Source organism: Motacilla alba, chromosome 4 (genome assembly GCF_015832195.1).
Source record: "Motacilla alba alba isolate MOTALB_02 chromosome 4, Motacilla_alba_V1.0_pri, whole genome shotgun sequence".
Taxonomy (NCBI): domain Eukaryota; kingdom Metazoa; phylum Chordata; class Aves; order Passeriformes; family Motacillidae; genus Motacilla; species Motacilla alba.
Window position 1 is genome coordinate 55,609,207 of NC_052019.1, and position 22,311 is coordinate 55,631,517.

The 22,311-nt window shown below is 41.6% G+C and overlaps 2 protein-coding genes across 2 annotated transcripts in view; one reads left to right on the top strand and one right to left on the bottom strand.

The window, feature by feature from the left end:
- Positions 1-10,543, bottom strand: part of PRPF31 (pre-mRNA processing factor 31) — a 32,013-nt gene extending 21,470 nt beyond the window's left edge. The window contains 1 exon segment of the mRNA XM_038136626.1: positions 10,246-10,543. Coding sequence (XP_037992554.1) covers positions 10,246-10,543 — 298 coding nt within the window.
- Positions 10,544-10,697: 154 nt separating this feature from the next.
- ARHGAP24 (Rho GTPase activating protein 24) overlaps positions 10,698-22,311 on the top strand; it is a 181,894-nt gene continuing 170,280 nt past the window's right edge. Inside the window, exon 1 of the mRNA XM_038136612.1 lies at positions 10,698-10,830. The gene's annotated coding sequence lies outside the window, so the exon portion shown is untranslated. The remainder of the gene's footprint in view (positions 10,831-22,311) is intronic.

Here is a 22,311-nt window from a genome sequence, read left to right on the forward strand (position 1 = left end):
GGCAAAGAGTTACCAGGAAAAAAGAGTTAAAAAGAGGAGAAGCTTTTAACTTGTTAGTGCTTGGAATTTCCTGTGAAAGGCTTGGTGTAGATGAGGCATATGATACTATTTCCTCCATCAGCCATCGTTTGTATGGAAAAGACTTCTTGCAGGTCCCCTTGTACATGGACAATTTCTGTTTGCTGCTGCCTAAAAGTCTTCCAAAGCTGCTTCTCCCTAAATGGAGATAAACAGACCTCTAGTAGCAAAGATAGAGGATCAGAAGAGACACATGAGGTTGCAGAGGTGGTCAGGCAGATAAGGAAAGGAAAGGAAACCTGCAGGTACTTTCTGCAGAAATTACTTCTGCAGTAATTTCTGCTTACTTCTATTTATGTGGTTGTTTAGTCTCATCTGCTAGCTGTTGGGATTTAGTATGCATTCTTATCCATTAGTTTCTGTTCCCCCATACCTGATGCAGACAGTGATGTACAGTGTGAGGCAGGTGTGAATCACCGGGAGCCTCTGCCAGATCACTCCCTTGTTTTTCAGCATTTGCTGTAGGGTCTAAATGCTGGAATTGGGTATTGGCTTAGAAATGCTCCTGCCTTCAAAGAGTGAAAGGCTCAGCTTCCTTCACAATGAGAAAAACTGCATGACCAAGGGCTTCTGGGAGCAGCTGTGAGTTTCTTAATTTTGGAGATACCAGGCATGATCTCAGTTTTGCCATTTTTGGATCTGGGTTTCTTCCACAGGAGCCTTCTTCCACAGCACTGAAGAAGCTGGGGAGAAGCAAATGTTCACTGTTGTAGCTTGCTTGTGAGGGGCAAACAGTAACTGTGGCAGTGTTTGTGGGTCCCAGGACGAGGGAAGAGATGAGAATCTTGACTCCATGTTTCAGAAGGCTGATTTATTATATTATGATATATATTATATTAAAAATGCTATACTAAAACTATACTAAAAGAAATAGAGAAAGGATACATCAGAAAGCTAGAAAGGAATGAAGAAGAATGAATAATCAAAACTTGTGACTACTCAGAGCCTCAACACAGCTGGCTGTGATTGGTCATTAAGAAAAACAATTCACATGAGACCAACCAAAGATGCACCTGCCACATTCCACAGCAGCAGACAGTAATTGTTTACATTTCTTTTCTGAGAGGTTTTTCAGAAAATCTCATGGTGACAAGTAACCTCAGTGCTTGCAGTACGTACTGCAAAAATGAGATTAAATTAAAAAGAAAAAACCCAACATAACCTGTATGCCAGGTCCTTCATATATGTATTTAATATAAAATTCACCAGGTTAAATTGCATGATGAAATAGTGGAGCAAAAAAATTAGGGGTCTGTTTGTCATCTGTCCTGGACTATACTGCGTGAAGTAGTAATCCCCACTGTTTTTGTGATTTTAAAGCATTATTCTGAGTAATTAAGGAAAAGAAGCATTTTTTCATCTGGAAGAAATAGCCTTAATTACCTCATTGTTACAAGAAGTGACCCATTTCATTTCTGTGGCTGCTTGCCTAGAGGAGGAGGTCATTTGCCATGACACTTTGATAAAATCTCTGGAATTAAAAACTTTGAGTACACAGGTCATCAGGCATACATTAGGTGCTGGAAAATACTCATAAAACTAAATGAGGCATGTGGAGATGAGTGCAGCAGCCTTTATTGCCACGATGAGGTATCCAGTCATGTTGCTTCATTTGACTCTCTGATTTCATGGTATCACCTCCACTCACTGCAACTATTTTGTGTCATGTTGAGAAAATTGCAACAGGGGCTTATAATAGACCTCTGTGGCAAGCAGAATATAGATGCTTTAAAACATTCAAATGCAAAAATCCCGTTCTTGTTGGCAGGGTTATTCTTGGGTAAAAGGCCTTGATGAAGAGGGGAAGAGGATCTCTTCTTTTTCTAAAGGGAAAAAGAACAGATGACAATAGTATTGCAAGAGAAACCCAAGAGCTAGCTGAGGGTTTTTTTCCTGCTGAAAGGTTTTTATTAAGCACCTGGAAGGCATAAAATGCATCTCAGAAGTACCTGGAGTCAATTGGCTGACCTTGAAAACAGCTTGTGTGTGGGAGAAGAATGGACAGTCACTAGAATGGCTTTTATGTATAGGATAGCTGCAAGAGATTGCTATTTATGCTTGATCCAAAGGGAGTGTACTGAGTGCCAAATGGGGCTTTTTGACTCTAAAGGTAAAAGCCTTACTTTTGCTATTAAAATCAAATGGCTTAAGAACTCTCTCCAGTATTTTGAAGTAAATGCCACTGTTTGAGATGGAAGTCTATCTGTGAGTCATGCCTCAGGATGCATCCAAAGGGAGAGAAATGACTTTGGACTGCTGCGCTTTCTGTTAAAGCTTAATCTGTTACTAAACTGTCTCTTGAATAATCTGTTGGAATTGGAAGGCTTTTATTGGGATATTCCAGGCTTTCCTTACCTGTAGTTCCTGTGAAATGCATGATGAGGAATGGCAAACACTGCTGCAGCTCTGAGTGCTCAGCTTCCCAGCACTTCAGGGATAACCAAGCTCACCATGAAAATGTGATGAAACTAATTTGGATCAGCAATATGAATCCACAAATATGAACGGGATTGTGTCCTATCTTTTCCAATGAGTTAGATCTCCCCTTTTGGCTTCACTCTGTAAGTTTCTGGTCATATTTACAGTACTGCAAAACAATGCAGCATGCATTAAAGATGAAGTGCAGCAAGAACTGCTAGTGAGACTTAGGAAGCAAACAGCCCACTAGCAAAAGGCATCTGAGCTGTACTCATTGTAACTTTTATTTCAGTTTTTTCTAGTCAGGACCACAGTGGAGCCAAAGCACTAGACAACCAAATCCAAGTGATCCATATCTCAGTGAGGCATTGAATAATTCTTAACTGTTTCTTCCCCTGGATGCCTAATTAGACTAACTGCACAAATATGCCTTAATACATGGTTGAAAGAAGTCCAGACAGTTCCTGACATCACCAATAAAATAAAACTCTAAAAAGTAAAATGAAAGAAAGCAACAGCAGCCTTAATAAAAAAGCATTTTCAGTGCTAGGGTAATAAGAATGCATCATAACATTAACAGAAATGGTGAGTCACCTGGAAGGATTTTGATAAAATGAATACACACTGACAGTGTAAGCTATTCGGAGGGGTAGGAAATGATAACTTATCTGGAAACATTTGTTGCAGTAGTAAGATTCTGGATGTTATTCAGCCACTGACACAGCCTACTTGCATCTGTCCTTGAAGGAAGTGCTGATGGATATTCCAGGATCACACTTAAATTATTGCAGGCAACATCCTGCAAGAAAATAGTCTGGGTTTACCAAAGGACTGGGGTACAATGTGTTGGTGATAGGAGGTCCAGATTTTGTGCAAGTATCATATATTCAAGACACCCAGGATATGACAATTGGTATCAGGATGATGCAGAAAGGATCATCACCTGGACTAGAAAGGATACTTGCACCTGGAGGAATGCCTGAGAAAAGGTATTCCCCATGGTCTGGGAAATGGTATGCTCAACTTTTAAGGCCTTGAGCATGTCCTGATAGTAGCAGTCTTGACACAGCAACTTTATTGGATGAATTCAAGATATTTTAGTGCTCCTTTTTGAATCACTCTTCAAAATAATCCTTCGGTAATACGGAACAGAGTAATTTGTTTCCATCACTCTTGCTTTTGCTCACGAATGAAAGCTGACCCAAAAAGCTATTTATGAGTTTTTTCACTGCTTTATCCAAGTCTTCTAGAAGAAAATTTCTAATTTCTCCCTGGTGACTAATCCTGTTGTCTTGTGCAGGAGAGTGTTTTGTTGGCAAATTGGGTAACAATTGTCTCAAGTTTTTGCTCTTTTGTTTTTTTGTTCTGGTCATGTTCATCTTACCTCTGTTGCCCTTTGCACCTTAAATGATGCAGTTCGTGCAGTGGAGCTTGTCACTTCAGAGCTTAAGTCCAAGAGGTTGGGACTGACCTCTGGGAATCTGTGCTGGGGTTAAGCATGGGTTTTGTTAGATCCCCCCTCCTCACATGCCAGCAGGGTAAAATATAATGCAGTGATTGTATGGGTTTTCTCAACTAAAAGAAAATACAGACATTTCCTAGTGCGAATTGAGACACTTCCTACCCCTCTGTGCTTGTTCTTTACTGATCTAACGTAGCAGTGACTGACTCAGAGGGTGATGTCTGACTGCAGCTGTCAGCAGAAGTAATTGCTGTGATAGATATGGACTTGAGTGTTTTTAAACAGACACAAATTGTGCCTTTTGCAATAACTCTACCTGTACATTTTACACTGGCTTTTTGTTACAAGAAAGCATAGGAAAGAGAACATGGTCGCCTGAGGAGGATGTGCTCTGTGGTGTTTTCACATTTCTCCTCAGAGATCAGCCTTGACAGGTGAATGAGTGTCCCCTGCACAGGGTGTGCAGACATCTTGTTAGAAATCATGGGAATTGCAAAGCACAGACATAGTGGCACATAATTTCATTGTTTAGGGTTTTCTGAATTCTTTACCTGTTGCCTTAACAGTAAAATTCATCACAATTGATGCAGTCATCCCTGCGTGTTATTCCAGATTCACTGTGGGCTGCTGTTTTTCCCTTGTAAATGTACTGCTGCTTTATGGGGTGGCTGTTTCTGTTTTTCCATCAAGCCTATTGAGAGGCCACATAAACTGGAGCTCCTGTTTACTGTTGATGAGGAACATGCACTTCTCAGTGACATGGAGAAGATTGCTTGGCCAATGGTAAACTCCTCTGAGCTTTGAGGGCTTGTGTTTTTGGTTTTTTTTTCCCTACTGCTTACTTTCTACTGTTTTTTTCCTACTAGTTTTCTACTGCAGCTACGTTGCTTATGAGAGTGAAGTTGCTCACGGTCTGCATTTTTGAGTAGAAGGTGAGACTATGCATTTAAACATCAGATAGCAGGAACATAAGTCTAAATTAAGTTCTGCTTGCATTCTTGTGTATATACATTTTAAGTGCATCACCAAAAATTAACCCTGACACCCAGTATTTTTGGGTTTGCTAATTTCATCTTGGCTGCTCCAGCTGCTAAATAGACAACTGAGGAGTTTTCTGTAATGTATCACATAATATAAGGGTAGATGTTCATTTTTAAGGGGAAGAAATCTTGTTTTGCAATGTCAGTGTTCCCAATAGGTACAGGCAAAAAAACCCCCTTTATTTCCATGTGAATTTTAGCTTCTAGGAAGATCCCATTATTTGGGGTTTTTTAACTTACTCTAGAAAACCTCAACATTATTTTTGCATGGCACCAATTACTCTGCAAAATGCCCAGTGTCAAATTGCGAAGAAAACACACATTATATTTGTATATTTGAAGGTTTTACTCTCTATATAGAAAGGAACAGAAGTAAAACTTTCAGTTCTAAACTGTCCTGTGTAAACATGATCCAGAATTTGCTGCTTTGAGCTCTGTCCTATAAAAGTAAATCAAAATTCACTGAATGACTACAATAGGAAGGGTTTTTTTTTAATTTTTATCTCTTCCTACAAGGGATGGCAGCAGGTAAGGATATATTTGCTTGTGTTCTGTGCTTCAGCAAAGACAAGGTCAGTTACCATCTGCCTGTCCTGTGAGTCTAAATGAAATTTGTTTTATAGCTGGGAAAGAATAGTATGTTTATACTAGTAAGGGCTAATTCCAAAATAATCTTGGAGAAAAACTGGAAGATGTTTAGGAAATCAAAGCCAAGTGGTGTAATCTAATCTGAGATCCTGGCAACAGCCTTGTGAAAGAGTCAAGTCTTGTAGTGAGTGAGTGCTTTAACAAAAACATTAGTTTTAAAGCCTTGTGTTGATGTTCCTGATCTTGGTTGTCTTGTTTCTACATTTGTGCATCCATTTGCTATGCTTTATCATCACTTTACCTACTAAAGCTCTATTCTGTGTCTTGTAATGCTTTCTCAGTTCTTAGGAAATAGTATAATTTGAAGCACATATTACATGGGTCTTTCCCTCAGTCAGGACACGGGGGAATCAGCTTCCTTCTGTGTGTCCAGAATAACCTTGCTTTGTTTTTCATCATAATTTTAGTACAACTCTAGACTCAACAATCTGAACTTGAAGGAAGTAGACCAGATAAAATTGTTTGGACTCTTATAAGAGGAGGAGAAATTCTCTGCTGAATACTGACATCCAACCTAAACATGAGGTTACTCTGAGCATTTGCACAGAAAGGGAGAAGTGATGAAAAGCCTTTTTAAAAAAAAAAATTGAGTGTTATCACAATTTCTTGGGATTTGATGTAGGACACATACATCTTAAGAGTCCTACATTAGTCCCAGTTATTCAGACTGGAAAACAGAACAGGTAGCTAGGAATTATGATATTGAGTGCAGCTATTGTTGTATGTGAGGTTCAGTTGCCAAGCACAGGGATGGAGCAAGTTATAAGGCAGGGAAAGCAGAAAAATCTACAATCTGGTAAGGAATAGTTTGGTGCAGCTGGGAGAAGTGAATATGTAAATGGCAGGATGCCCATGGGTTATTTGAGATAAAATGATTCTCAGCTGGACAGCTAGGTTTTTGATAGATTTGAAGACCCAGAAATTATTCAAACATTCTTGATGACTTTGAGTAGAAGTTTCCTGTATGTGGAAGGAAGAACTTAACACTTTTCTAACTATTTTCAACATGTAAGGTTTTGGCCCTGTCTCTGAGGACCTGCATGTCTGTGTTTTATGGCTGTCAGTTTAAGCAGCTTTACTCATTTGTGAAACATTTTGCAGAATCTGTCCCTAGGGAAACAGTAAAGATTTAAGCCACTAGTCTGGGTGCTGTCTCTTTATTCTGAGTGTGGCTTGTCCTATTCTTGCTGAGGACTAAAGATAGAGGAGTATATTTATTCAGTGAGCTGTAGTTGTGTTTTCTACTTTGTGGCCTTAAATTTTGATGACACTTGCTGTTTGAAATTCCATTTCTTTCCTTACTGTCAGCTGTACCATTAGACAAACAAAGGAAACAGTGGTAAGCCAGTACTCAAAAATATCCAACAAAAGTTAAAACACTAGTGTTAAAAAAATACTGCCTCTTCCAACATAATTCAGGCACTGGGGGAATATGACAGAGTTTGTCTCTGAGTTAATAAGGTGAAATGATTTCCATGAAAATGAGACTAGGAAACAACTGTCCAGCCTGTTCTACTGAAGAACATAACCAGTGAGAATAGGATGAGAAGATATTTCCTGAAATGTAAACTGAATTTAGTACAGCCTTCTCTGTTGGTATTAGACAACAGAATCTGCAGGGGCAGTCGATGCCTTCTGGGTTTAGTTACATTGAAAAAAAAGTGTTTTTTTCCTGCTTGCTTAGACTTTTGCCCACTTTGCTCACCAGACTGCACAGATGTCTGCAGACAAGTTGTGATCCAAAGATTGTGTATATGTATGTGTATATGGCTACTTGCCTTAGGAACATGTTTGCCCAGAGCAGGGGTTACCTTTGGAACAGCTTGCACTTGGCAAAGGGTATTCCATGCCAGAGCAGAGCCAAACTCTCTGTGACAAATGCAGATTTCCTCCTTCCCATTTAATTTGTAAAGTGTTTGATTTGTAAAGTAGTTTTTGTCATTAAGTGTTCTGGGGAAAAAAAAAATGTTGTTCTTCCAGAGGCAAAGATTCAAAATCTTAGCTTCCTGCCATGCAAAGGTCAAGCCTTTGAAGTGTCTCAGTCTTAGGTTTGGTGTCTAAGGAGTTATATTGAAGCAGTTCTGACATGAGCTGATACCTACTGGCACCAAAACAGGCTTTTCTTTGCCTTAAATTGTGCACTGCATGGAGTTGGATAAGCTGTTTCCAGTTACAGGCCTGCTCCTACTGGCTTTTCTTCCTAACATAGCTAATGAATGACTGGATATTGATGATGCATGTGTAAAAAAGTCAGCTCAGGCTGAAGAATGTCAATGCCCATAAAGCTGCAAATATGAACTGGTTTATGTTCTAAACCTCAACTTAAGAAGGGTACCAGCTAGCAAACCATAAACAGAAAGAACAGGAGCAAGTGAGGCAAGTCGGAAGGCAAGTAAGGATGGGAAGTTGATTACAAAGAGTCCCCTCATTGTTATTGTTTGTAATTTTGTATTGATAGCCAGACTTCACATGTGCGTTGTTCAAGGACACGAGAGGCTTTGCAGCTCAGCTTTTGAATGCACCTGTGTTGTGGGCACAAGGCTGTGAGCTGCCTGCAGGAGCAGATCTGGCACAGGACCAGGGGGTTTACTCAGTGTTTACCCGGTGCTGCAGCCAGCAGTTCCAGTTTGCCCTGCAGCTTGCTTCCTGTGTGTCCCTGTGCTTAGGAAGTGCATTGTACCATTCGCCTTTCTCTAGGGTAGCTGGAAATTTCCCTGGGGTTACTTCTCTCTTAAGAGAACAGCACAGTAACAGAACAGTAATTTCCTATAATTTAAACAAGAGGTCTTGTGTCTTAATATGGCTGTTCAGATAAAGGCAGAGCTGCAAAGATAAAACTTACAGAAGTGCCTGGGTTAAATTTTTGTATAATGTTGATAAATGTGACTCATAAAGTGAGGCTGCCATACATACAGGCCCCTCATCTGAGCAGGCATGGTCCTTGATGGTGGAAGCCTTTCCAGCCCACTAAAAAATGTTTTTTCTAGTGTGTCATTCTGGCTGTTCTCCCTCTGAGCCTGAATTTGGCAGCCAAGCAAACTGAAGGCCAGCATAGGTATCCTGCTGTGCATGTGTTTAATTCTGTCTTCCTCGCCATCTAAAGTTTGTGCACGTTTATTTTCTCTTCCTGAGCAGCCATGTATGATACACCCTGTTTATTCTTAAAAAATTACATTGGCAGAGAGTCAGCAAGACTCAGTGATTTCTTCAAACTGGTATGGCTCCTGGGAGAAGCTGAATTTTGGTGGGGTGCAGCATGCTGTTCCAGATGCTGAGGACCTCTGTTAGCCAAATCTCTCAATTTGGCAGGGAGATCACAGGAATGAGCTTGCTCTGCCTCCCCCTTGCTTTGTCTCTGTGGATTTCTTTTCCAGAGCCGGGAACAGGGACCAGCCCTCATGCTTAATGGCTCGATTAGCTCTCTTTTCTGGCTGGTTATCTCACAAAAAGCTGGGAAGCTGAGGAAAGTGTCTTGGGTATTCCCCTTCATCAATGTAGTGATACTGACTGCTGCAGGCCCCAGCCCTTCCTGCTTCATTAGTGACAAGCAGAGTTCAGAGGTTTGATTTAGTATGGATAACCAGGTACCTGAATTATTCTGTTTCTGTTAAAAGTAGAAGCTTCTCTAGTACAGTGGTATGCCATTTATCACTGCTGCAAGCTATGACATGTCACCTGCTACACTATGTAAATATTCTTCAGACCTCATCTATTGAAGAACTTGGTAAATCTGAAGAATAAATCAGAAAACTGATTGCTTTCAAGAGTTGTACCTATTCTTGTGATACTGAGGATTTTTTGGTGCTTTCACATTGGGTGGAGCTGGAAGCAGCTAACACAGAATTGTGAGAAATGGGTCATAGGAGGGAAGTTGGAGGGAGTGTGTCTACATTTGTCCAAGTTGCACTCATCAGATACTGAGATTCTCATGCAAAAATTTTTTTCTAGCTTCTACAGATCTTCCAGCTCCAGTCATTAGAGGAACACCTGGTACATGTAGCTGAAAACGTGCAAGAATTTGTTGTTAGTGTGTACAGTCAACTGAACCCTGCTTGAGCTCCAAAATGTGATGTTGCACCATCTTCAACTATCATTATTAGTAATTTTTTTCTTATGATCTCATGGTGGTATTGTAGTAGAACTGTTTTTTGTCTCGTGATGGGGATCTGAAAGAAGAGACCAGGAAACACAGCGTCTAGGGTTTTCCGAGAGTGGCTGTTTCCACCAAAACCAATACTGTGGTGTGGCGGAAGGGAGGACGGAGGTTCCATGTCATTCACCGCCCTCAGTATGGAGAAAGGCAGAGTGCAGCCCCATGATTCCTGAGTCACTCGGGAGCAGGCATCACTCCTGCCACCCAGAGAGCGGACAGCAGCTCCAGAAACCCAACCAGGGCTGCAGTTTCCATCCTAATGCCCCGATTTCTGCTGAGCGCTTCAGTCAGAGCTGGGCCTTTGGACCCTCATTGTGCGGGCCCACGGATGGGTAAAATCCCGAGTCCTTCTTAAAGAGAGCTAAGCCGCGCTAAGTTGCGGAGGTGCTGTCGGAAGTGGATGAGTCGGGGCTGCTCGGACTGTGTTCAGTCGACTAAAGCCGCACCACAGGCGCAAAGGAGAAAGGAGAGGGGGCGGCAAAACTCTGTGCAGGGCTGTCCGTGTGTCCCCTTGGAGCGTGGCAGGGTTAGGGGGACAGCAGGGAGCCCGGACGGCTCCCGGCGGGTGTCCCGGCGCTGGCATTCCCAGAGCGTCTGGGAAGTCAGGCGCGTTCCTCCAGCAGCGCAGCCGGCGGCGCGCCCCGGGGCTGCCAGCTGCCCGTGAAACCCGAAACGCGGGGGCTGGCCCTGCGGGGCCGCCCCGGCCCCTCGGCCGGCGCACACAGCACACCGCACGTTATCCATCACCCTCGCACGCCGCCGCCCCGCCCGCCGCCGCGGGCTGCCCCCGGCGCGGCTCCCGGGGCACCGCGGCAAGCCCCCGTGGGATGGTGGTGCCGGTGGCGGCAGCCCCGCCTGCGCACGGGTCGCCTGAGCGGCTGAGGGAGGGGGCAGGAGAAGAAACTTGTGAGCGCAGCCGGGCTGAAATCAGCTGCCGCCGGTGCCGAGCGTGCCCCGAGCCGCCGCCGCGTGTATGGGCGAGCGGGGCGGCCCTGCGTGAGGGCGGCCGAGCGCGGTGCGGGCGGCGCCGGGTGAGTACCGCCGGTACCGCGGGCACTGACCGGGCTCTGCGCCGCACCGGGCACCGCTGCCGGCCGGGGAGCGCTGGCAGCGGCCGAGTGCGTGTGAGCCAGCTGTTCTTGTCTGCTCTCCGCGTGTGTTAGGCATCTTTCGGTGTTCTTCTGTGCTGTTATGTCTTACCGGTGCTAAATGCTTCCTAACAGGGTCCGGTTTTGTTGGTTTCAGGGGTACAGGCTGAGTGTGGGTCATCTGACTACTTGTTGACTTGAATATAAATCAGACCCCTTTGTGCTTTCTGCAGTTTTGCGTTTGTGATGGTTGTGTTAAAATCTTCCTCCTTCTACGTAAGTATTTGTTGAAGGATTTGATTGATCAAGTCCTCATTTCAAAGTCTGTCCCAATGAGGACTTTGCCTCTTTTGTGACTACAGTCTCCCATGGATTTTTAGAGCCTCTGAGGGGATTTCTTTTTAACGTAAGGGAGTAGTTGTCTTGTCTTTTTCCTTCCCTGGGAAGGAAATTGAAGGTGATATTTGTCTCTGTCTATCTTTGCAGTAATATGCACGTATGTTGTCAGTTTGGGAGTTTTCTTCTTCCAGCAGGGTGGAGAGTATTAAATAATTCATGTTTGATGATATTAGAAAAATTTCTGCAACAGATGACTGGAAGTGAACAGCAGGGGTTTTTTAAGATAGGTACCTTTGTCCTGTATGGGCAGAAGTAAGAAAACAAATTTACCGTGTAGCACAGTGGTTTCATAATACAGAATTTACCTAACGCTAAGCTGAATTCTGTTTGTCCAGTAGCATGGTTGCTGAGAGAGGATGATGGTATCTCTTAGATCAGCAGATATTAAGATGCTGTTGCATCTGTTGCCCTGTAGTTCTGTACCTAGGAGGTGACAGTAACTTCTGCACGTTCAGGATTCCTCCTGAGGTAAGAGTTATGGGACTGAGCAGTACAAGGAGCAAAGTCTCTGTTCCTAGGTAAAAATCATTTACGTGCAGTCTCATAGTCACAGAAGACAGGCAGAGGTAGAGAGAAGGAAGGACTGAGAGTCAAGTGCCTGTTTTCAGTCCTATGAAGTTTTCATGTTGTGGCAGGTTTTGTTATTGCAAAAGGCATCTTCTAGTGCATGATAGAGTGACTTAATGTTAAAAATAAATGTGCTTAAAGCTTGTTTCCTTGTGCATGGTAGCTAAAGTTATTAGACTGTCTCGTCTTTCATTGTTGTCCTGTCTCTCAGCTGCATTTTTCCTGTCCTGTTCTTTACTTGACTTTCAGTCCTTGATGAAACTACTCAGGTTTAATTTGGAATAAATGGGATGCCCTTCCCAAAAATACCAAATCAAACAAAAAAAAACCCAAACCAGCAGACAACATGGTAGTTAGGTAAAAAATGTAAAGCCATGTAGAAAATTCAACTGAAAACATGATTTTGTGTGGAAGGCATGACTTCTTTTGCATTGTAGGGCGATGTGCTGCTGGGGTCAGGTGAAAGGGAGGCTGTGGGTTGTTCCTTTGACGTGTGCCTCCTGGGTTTGCAGACTAGTTCATAAAGATCACTTCTATTAGTGGTTCTGTAACTAGGTTCATTTTTCTGAAGATGGAGTTTAGAAAGACAGAAGTCAAGATCCCTTTAAGAAATGGACCAGGTAATAGTTAATAGTTTGAAATTCTGATAAGGTCATCTCTTCAGAAGCAGCTGGAATCAAAATCCTCAGTGACCTCCATGTGCAGCTGTAGCACACAATCATGTCTTGCTGCTTGATTCAAAATTTTGGTGTTTTTTTTTTTTAGACACACCAGGCAGAAAAAAAAAAAAAGGGAGTTGAACTTCATGGTGGGTAGTTTGAAATGATTTGCATCTGCTAACTTTAACTGTTTTCTGTGTAGGCTGTCTTGTGTTTATTGTGATCTGATGGCCTTTGGAAGTATGTTTCATTCTTGGAGCTGTTGACTGGCTTTCTCTATGTTTAAAATAATCTTCTGGAACAGAGTGTGATACTTCATCATGTTGGGGTGGCATTTGTGTTGTACACTGTTTTGAGGGTGAATGTATGTTAGCTTTCAGCCAGGGAGGACAACAAAAGGTTGTCTTCTCTTGGTGTTGTAAACCAAGAGAAACCTGGCTGGAGTGCATCTGGTACAGTTCCAAGTCTGGAACTTGGTGTTCTCTTATGTCCAAGACTCCAGGTAAGGTGAGTGCCTGATAGTGTTGGATGATAAGGAAACACACAGCTTTTAATGACATTTGCTACTCTGCTGCCAGTCTTGGGAGAAACTTAAAAAGGCAATAGAGGCCAAATTTCCAGCTTAGATTCTCTTCCTTCATGTAAGACTGTAGAAAGTGTATGGTAGGATTTAGTGTGTTAGTTTCTATTTTTATGCTACAGGAAGGATTTCAAGTTAGCATTGTTTTTTATAGATGTTGCCTGCATTTATTTAGAAAAATCTTGATTAGGTTGTAGTTTTCTTATTAGAAGCACTCAAAAATACATGAAAATACCAGGCATGTCAAAGATGGATGTGCTTCAGCAGCATAGCAGCTTCTTGTATGTTTCCTGGCTATTTCCTTCTCTTTCACCATTTTGCTAGTTACATTTGGGTGATGAAAGTGGGTATGGTAAGCACTGGAGTGAAGCTGTAAATTGATTTTGTATTTAATTGATTATGGATCCAGAATGAAATGTAATAGGCCTTGATTAGCTTCCATTATAAGCTAGATCATTTAGTTTTGAAGAGTTTGCCAACAAAGTCTTTTGGCAGACTCTCCAATATATTCATTTGGTGTAATTATCATCAGTCAGCTTTACTGTGTGTTTTTGACCACCAGCTTTGTTAGCTCTGGTTCTTATTAGATCTTTGTACGTTTATTAGCCTTCTCTGTCCAAATTTCTGCTTTGTCTAGAGTTACTATTTTTACCTGCTCTTTTTAAAAGTCGAAAATACAATTTTTTAATTTCTTCATTTTCTTCTCCCTTTCTCTATTCCAACATTTTTTGAAATGTTTTCCAGAGTAGATGCTCTCAGGTACTGTCAGTTCTTCCCAACTTGAGCAGCTGCTGAACGAGGAGACACAGACTGGTGCACAGACAGACGGCTGGCTGTCAGTGGCCTTTCCTCTTTGTAATTAACAGCTTCTTTGGTATTTGTCACCTGCACAACTTTGCAGTCATGATCTTTTTTTTTTTTCCTTCTTCATTTTTCTTCCGAGTCATTGGTTACACTGCAAAATAAGATAATTGCTTGGAGACTCGAAGCCACCTGCGGTGTGGTGCTTTTTTTTGTTTACGGTCATGGTCTTTGACTTATCTGTTAAATATGTGAATTAATTTTGTCTGCTTGGCTCAGCTCTAGTTTCATTGGGTTATTCTAATGAAAACGTCATGCACCATCAAGCCAGGGGGTCTTGCAGGAGCGCACAAGCTCATTGCTTTTTTAACTTTAACAAACTTCTGTTTTTTACTGTTGTACTTGTTAGTTTGGAGGGGGCTCTCATGTTCTGTTGCTCAGTGAGACAAACCTCAGCACACGTTGAATTCCTTGGTGAAGTGTATAGTTTCTTGTCATGAAATACCTTTCACTTTACTATGCTGAGTTTTGTGTGATTTTGTGTAATGGCAATTACGATTAGTAGCTTTTTAGCAAAGACATTTTCATGTTGTTATTTCCAAGAAGTAGTTGGTGTGTTCCCATGGATCTTTTCCCACATTTACCTTTGCTTTTAGAACAGCAATTTGTTAACAAAGAAAAGAAAACAGAACTTAAATTTCGAGTGGACTGGTATTCTTGGCCTGTCAAATGGAACAATCATGAAGCATTAATAAAACCCAGCAATTTGCCTCCTTTCAAAATAAGGAAATAGCCAACACACTTTGGCCCACACCACACTAATCAAATAAAAAGCATGTTTGGTTCTCCCATTTAGTGATATCTAGAGGAATCTTACTGCCTCCCAGGTGCAGGTAGAGTGCTCCTGCAGCAGGCAGAGAAAGTAGCCTTCCAGTTAATCCTTGCTTGGTTGACTCGACCTCAGCTTTGGAGACAGCATCCTGGATTTTCCATAAGCTCCCTTTCTATAGCTGTATCTTTGATCTCCCCAAGCTACCACGTGCTGTGTGAAGGGAAATGGGAAGGAGGATAGAGGTGACATCAGGGGAAGAAGGTTCTAGTAATTGACAGCTGAAGCTGGAAAAGGTCTTGAAAAGAGAGGTCCGAGTGCGCTGCAGCTTCTGTGCAAAAACAGTGCAGCAGGAAGAAACTTTCCAGCCTGAAGATGAGATGACTGAGAAAACTTCACTAACAAGTGGCAAGAAAAGGGTTAACAGACACTACTTCTTCCTCCCTTATTTTTCAGTAGAGAAGTCCCAGGGTGTGTCTGGGACAGATGGTGGCAGGTGCAAAACAAATGAAAGGAGGTAATGCTGTGCACAAGATGTAAGTAAGGTGTAATTAATGAGTATTTGCAGTGCAAGGGTTAGTAAAAGGAAAACCCAGTTTTAAGGGGTAGCTAGCCCAAAGTATTGCTGCTTGCTTGTCTTAGCTATCATGTTTCCCTGATGTTTTACTTCAGTCACAGTTGGAGGTGGGATGCTGGGCTGGATGGGCTCTTTCTGTCCCATTGTAGCCATCCATTTGTTCAGTTCTGACCCTCTTTTGTTTTAGCATTACTTATATGGGGAGAAAAAAGATCTGATACTCTGTTTGTGGCTTGATGAAAAGGAGCTGAATGACCTCAGCAGATCATGAAGGGCTGCCTTCTTCAGCTAGGAATGTGTGGATACAAGGAAGGATAAGAGCTGCTGGTGCAAAGCAAGTTGTGATCTTTAAAAATCAAAAGCAAAAAGATTCATCACCGTTTTGTTTCCAGGCAGTGCTGCGGGAATGTGTAGTCATGGTGTTACAGGATGAGTCTATAGAGAATAACAATGGATCATATCAATTCAAGTGGAGCAGAGTCCCCCTGAAGCCTGCTAGAGCTTGGTCAGATAAGGCTTTCTCTATGTACCCAACTTGACAGCTGACTGTGTAGAGGTGGAAGATGAAGAAGCTCAAGTGCTGCTGTACTGCAGCAGTCCCAGTGTGCTAAATGACTGTTTAGCAAATGGGAGAGTGCTACAGTCAGTGCTTAAGTATGCTTAAGGCCCCTCTTGAGTTTCTTGAGAAAGAAAAATGATGCAGAGGCTGGAGACAATTAACTTTGCTTCTCATTCTTCAAATCCTGCTCTATGAATCAGCTGGATGAGGTGACTTCCCTCCATGGCCATATTGGTTGATTATTCTTTCACTATTTTGGAGGGGGAAAAAAGTTGCAGTAATTCCTAAACAAACTGTGCATTGTGCAGTAGCTTCAAGATCTTGTTGCTGTGTGTATTTAGAACTAGTGACTTTAATTTAGTTGATTATTACTGTAATGGAGTTTTAATAATATTTGCCTTACCTACTTGGGCATGGGCTGAGAAATAAGAATCGTGCAGTTATCAATATATAGCACAGAACATGATAAAACTAATTTTTAATCCTTCCTGCTGGAGCATAACAGATTGCTGCAGTTCAAAGACAAGTATGTGAACACAGACGTGTATCTAGGAGATGAAGACAGACTTCTGGAAGTCTTGTTTATTTAGTGACATCATTGCCGTATTTCAGACTGTTGTCTTGGAAAGTGTTCTGAGTAATTTGGGGTCTTAGTGTTGTTGTTAAAGGTGAGATAATGGTGAAGGGAAAAGCTGTGCTGTACCTTTGCTTACAATTACAAACTAGCTACCATGGAATTTTGACTGTCCAGAAGTTGGAGCAAGCAACCTACTTGTTGTCTAAGTTTTTTTGTTGTGGAGCCTCTAGACAATTCTTTCAAGAGTTTGGGTTTCTGATTGTTTGTCTCTGTGTGTTTGTATATCTGTGGTGGGCTGGTGTTGAGCTCTTGCTTTCTCATCCGTGATTGAGATCAAAATTGTGTGTCACATGCATGGATAGTCACTGTGATTATCCACTACTAAGTGTTGCAACACACAAACCCAGAAATCCTGGATGGTAGAAAGAAATAATTCCTCTGGCAGTTGCAGTATTTGTGCAGCTGTTCCCACAGATGTTTCTTCTTTCTTGGCTTTTTTTTTTCTTTTTTTAATTTCTCCTAAGAAGTAAGCAAACCAAGGCAGAAATGTTAAAGGGCCTGCCTGGAGAAAAAGAGAGAAAATGCAATACCTTTTAGTTTGGACATAGTAATTTACGTTCTTTCAAAATGACTGTGAATTCTTACTTTGTTTGCCAAGTCCAAAGCCTGCTTAGGCTCTGCAGAGCTGAATGGAAGTGTCCTAAAATGAGAGCTTTGCAAATAGACTTTAAGAGTAAGAATCTGCTTGGGGTAATTTGGGATCTGAATAGCCTTGCTGGAACCCAAATGGACCCAACTTCAATGTTAGTGACATTGTTAGCTCATTTTAGAAGTGAATAGGAAACATACTGGTCAGAAAACTTGTTCAGACAGAGCTCTGCCCTGTGGCTAGAAGTGAAATTTTGGAATGAAAGCATTTTAGCAAATACCCCCCACCCCCCCAGTCAATAACTGATTGCAAGACTGAGGACTAACTCTTCATCTGTAAGATGCATTTGTTCACTGTTTGTAAAAAAGCAAATACAATTCTGTTACATGACAGTGGGAAGTCTCGAAGGTGCTATTTTAAATACAGCTCAAGTAAAAATTCTTTAGAAGTCAGTAAATTAATTGAAATGTAAAACATAATGAACATTTGATGCATGATGGTGAAACCCCTTCTCCTTGGAGGAGAATACAGGACTGGAAATCAGTTAGCCTCAGACTGGAATCAGTTAACCTCATCCCCCAGAAATGTTTAATAAATGATATTTAGGAAAATACATATTTGTGTAAATAGAAATCTATGTCTTGTTGCCAGCAGCTTTCTTAGGTTGGGTTTTTCTCTCAGGGTTCACAACTGAGTAAGCAGGAAGAAGCTCTAAGAAGGCACATGTTATAAGTAGTTTTTTTGAGTAACGAAAACATATGAAAAACAATAAATATCTGTCTGTAAGTGTACGAGACCTGGTGCTTTTGGGCTGTTTAGTTTTCCATGTCACCTGGTATCTGTGTCATGGCTGCTGTCCAGACTTCGCCATCCATGCTTGAGTCCTCTTTCTTCAGAGAAGGTCAGACCTGGCTTTGTGTATTCAGTGAAAATGAGGAAGCAGCCTTAGACTCTACACATAAATATGTCAGGTGTGTAAACATCAGGGACAGAACAGAACTATTTAGGGGTGATGAGGAGTAAATTGGTGTAGCCTGTCCATGAGTGTGCTGCAATGAAAGAAAACAATTCTAACAGGGTAAGGAGTTCCTGGGAAGCCTTGTGACTGCTGCATTGGGGGTGAGGGGAAATGTTAAAGTAGCTGTTTTGATGATGTTTTTTCTGTCAGAGAGTAGCTATGTTGCTGGCTTCCACGGGGTATCAGAAGTTGGGCTTAGTGAGTAGGGAGATCCTTTCCTGTCCTGCCTGTTTGTCATATGTGGACAGCTGGGAAAAATAAGTCTACTTCTGAACCATGGGAATATTTTACAAGTATTGTAGGATGTGCCAGGATAAAAATAAAATTGACATCAATGTAGGACCCTTATTGTTTTCACAGTGGTGATTCTGTCCTGCAATGAGTCAACTATTAATTAATTTAATAGAATCATAGAGCTATTTAGGTTGGAACAGACCTCCAATATAATTGAGTCCAATTTTTGAACGCCATCCACTGTGCTGACTAAACCACAGCACTATGTGCCACATCCAGTCACTACTTGAACGCTTTCAGGGATAGTGACTTCACTTCTTTCTTTCTTAACAGCTTCACTGCTTTTGAAGAATTTCCTAGGTTTTAGCACTGATGTTACAAATACGGCCTCTTGCCATGGTGATTCAGCTCCCGAGTTGGTCAGCTGGTATTACTGGCAGGATTTACCACACTGGGAAAGGGTTGCTAGCACTGCCCTTTGCAGTGGTCAGTGGCTCTTTACTGTATGGGACTAGTTGGTCCCTTGAAATGTTGCCTTCTGCCAGGCATGACGGGAGAGGGACACTTCTGGGCAGTGAGCAGGGACAGCTGTGATGATGATGCTGTGGGCTGGGGAGCTTGGAGGTTTGTCATGCTCGTTCTTTAAGTCTCTTGTATTCGGCTGTTCTCCTGTTCAGTATGTGCTGAATTCCTGCCTCTTGCTGTCAGGCTGGGCTCACAGAGCTCCCAGTGCACTCAGCTGACACCAGGAAAGGACTAAAGCAGCCAGCTGAGCGTGCAGCACGTGGCACGTTCAGTGACAAGACTGTTTATCACGTAACGAGATTAAGCCTCTGTGCAGCTCTGCTGTACAATGCATGTGGCTCTGACACCTTTCCTTTGCAACTGGGAAAGTGCAGAAGGCTTAGGCATGGTCCTCTGCCAGCCCTGGAAATAAAATCCTGAATTCTCTCTGATGACTCCCCTCAGATGTTTTTATCATGTTTGATGGTGTCACTCCTGGGACACTGCTTTGGAGATGTTCATCTCCCAGCACCCACAGGAAGGCTCTGAAACGTGAGTTTTACCATTTCTGACTTTTGTAGGGACTGCTAGAAAAAAAGGCAGATTACAAACATAACAGGTATTGTTAGTCCACATATGACTACGCAGTATTTTGTACATTATTTAGGTGTCCAGTAAGTAATGAAAAAATATTGTGCATTACCTGGTGCAAATACCCAGGAAAGGAAATAATTTCTAGTCTGGCAAGGGCAGGTCTGTGCTGCTGGGCTGTGCACCAATCCTAGAGCCTTTCTGGAGGGGGAAGGAAGGGTTCATAGCTCAGAAGAGATACTTTGTTGGAGGTTATGCTGCTCAGAATGCACACCTGGGTCAAGCCTCTGGTGTCCCATGAGCTTAGACTTCTGAGGAAAAGTTAGCTCTGGTAACTAAGCTTGCCATTGTGGCCCTGTGATGTACCATGAAGGAGCTGAATACCCTCCTGGGCCTTGTGTCTTAGGCTGGAGTACAGAAATAAGCCAAAACTCAGTGTCTGAGGCCTGTGATACCACTCCGTTATGAACATAAGTTAATTCATACTTAATTTTCTAATACCATAGAATATCAACAGCTTTCCATACAATATGACTCTTGGGGGGAAAAATACGGTAGCTGTGATAACAGTGTGTTTAATGAGTGGTTTGGTTTTAAGCTGCCAGAACATTGCTATTCTTTTTGTACTTTCTCTTTGGAGAAAAAGTTCAGAATTTTTCTTCTGAGTCGTGGAGGTGCCACGTGTTGGACTGTGTATGTCACAAGTTTCCCCTGTGTCACATACCTGAAAAAGCCAGAATGTGTGTGCAGTGTCATGTTCTGTGCTGACTCATATGGTTCATTTTTCTCTAGCTGTGGATCAGAGGTCCATGGTGAGAGATCGTTTGCAGGTATTTTATACAAAACAGTCTTGTACTCAGAAGATTCATGTGATGCTTCTTGTGAAATCTCTATCTTTCTCTCATGGAACACTTTTACTGTGCTACTGAGCTTCGTTAGGCATTAGAGAATTTCCTAGAAACTTGAAAATCAAATAGCAGATTTGCATGGGGAGGTTGCTGACAGTTTCAGACAGTATATCTTGAGTATTGTCCATGGCATGACAGTACAGCAGTCTTGGATGCCTACTTGGAAAATACTTAGTGTGAAGCTAGTGGTAGGAAGGTCCTCTGTAACTTAATGCAAAGTTAGCATCTGTGCTTAAAAAATAGGATGAGAACTTGAACTCAGAAGCTGTATGTGCTATTGGAGGTCCAGAAGAAGTAGATGTTAGCTTTTTTGGCATCTGATATATAGATTGCAAACAATGAAGGGCTGAAGTCTTATCACAAAACCAGAAAGATGATTTATTGGAAATGTCAAGAAATCAATTACAGAGCCTAATAGGCCAGTTAAACAAGCTTTTCAGTTTGGGTATGTTTAAAAGCAAGGAGGCTTGAATGGTTCTTGTTGATAAACTCGGATGCCTAGAAAGATTGCTTGGGAACTGATAAGAGCAGTAGTTTGTTCTGAAACTCAATAAAAGTGGAACAAGAAGAAAATGGTTTTTTGGCTAGTCTGTCCTTTGCAGATTTTCTTTTAGGCTAACAAGGTAGGAAAAAGTAAAGTAGTGTGGAAATTAGGACACAATGCTGTAATTTTTCCCTCTTTAACAAGCCATTAAAATTTAACAGAGCTCTTTGGAAAATGTTTTTAAGCTCTAACTTGTCATGTTTTTGGTGATGGTACTGCTGAAACACCTCTACAGACGGTGTTCCATCGCTACAGTACAAATGGGCGTTCAGCTGGAAGCTTTTGTGGAAATACGTTAATATTGACCAAGTTGTCATGAAAAGGTTACAGAATTCTAAGAGTTCTAAGATAAAGTCATTTGCCATCCTGGGACAAAGGATCACAGAGTAAAATTGCTGATGGCTTGGAGTGGTCTGAGTGTTATTTTTTTGCTGGCACTGTTTAATATACTGTATGACATAGCGTATATATGTTTATAAAATAGTCCATTTAATTTGTTTAAATCACCTTTGGAATAATAAAAAAAGCTTTGCTGTTAAGCAGCATCTCTCATTAAGACCTTTGGGTTCCTTTGTAACATTAGAATGGTTGTTTATTTTTCATAATAAACATTAATTTTGTGAATCGGTGAATAAGGGATGGAAAAATTTCTTATAGTAGGTGTTCTAGAGATGGGGGAATAATACTGAAGTACTCTCCTTTGAGGTGGGGAATGGGCAAGGAGGTTTTAAATATTTACACAAGACAGGATTGAATAACCTTGGTTAAGTGTTCTTGTTCATGTAAAAAGCCCATGGACAAGGTGGCAGGGATTTTTGTTGCATGTTTTGTGTATTTATAGATACATAAGAGCTTCTTTGGCTTAGAGATCCTCAAAAGACAGTCCTAGATCTGTTGCTGCCAGTTCCTGCTAGTTGCATCTAGGCTTAAATTTGGCTTTGTGAGTAAATTACAACTTTTTTGTTTGACTTGGCACCGTTTCATCAGCTAACAAATGACTTTCAGATGTTTGTGATTGATTCTTGTTGCCATATCATTATATTTTTAGTGCTGTGTGTTTTCTTATGCGCAGTCTAAAAGTGCCTAATTTTCTAGTTGTAATGTTTTTCTACCAATTTGTCTTTTGTCACCCATTGGCCTGCCATAGGCAATGCTATTTTACTCAGGGAAAATCTTGTAAAATTACCTTGATTTGCAGAGAGATAAGTGAACGTGGCTGTCTGCAAAATGATGTGTAAGAACAGGGTTCTACAAAACTCTGCTGAAAATGAATTGTGGAATCTTGAAAGCATATTACAGGAAAAATGAGACACTTCAAAGTTGCCTCCTCAAAAAGTGAAATTGTTGAACTGTTTTAAAAATTGTTATTGTAGTTGTCCATACAGATGAAAAATTTAAATGGAATTATGAACTATGTCGTTTGCAGAG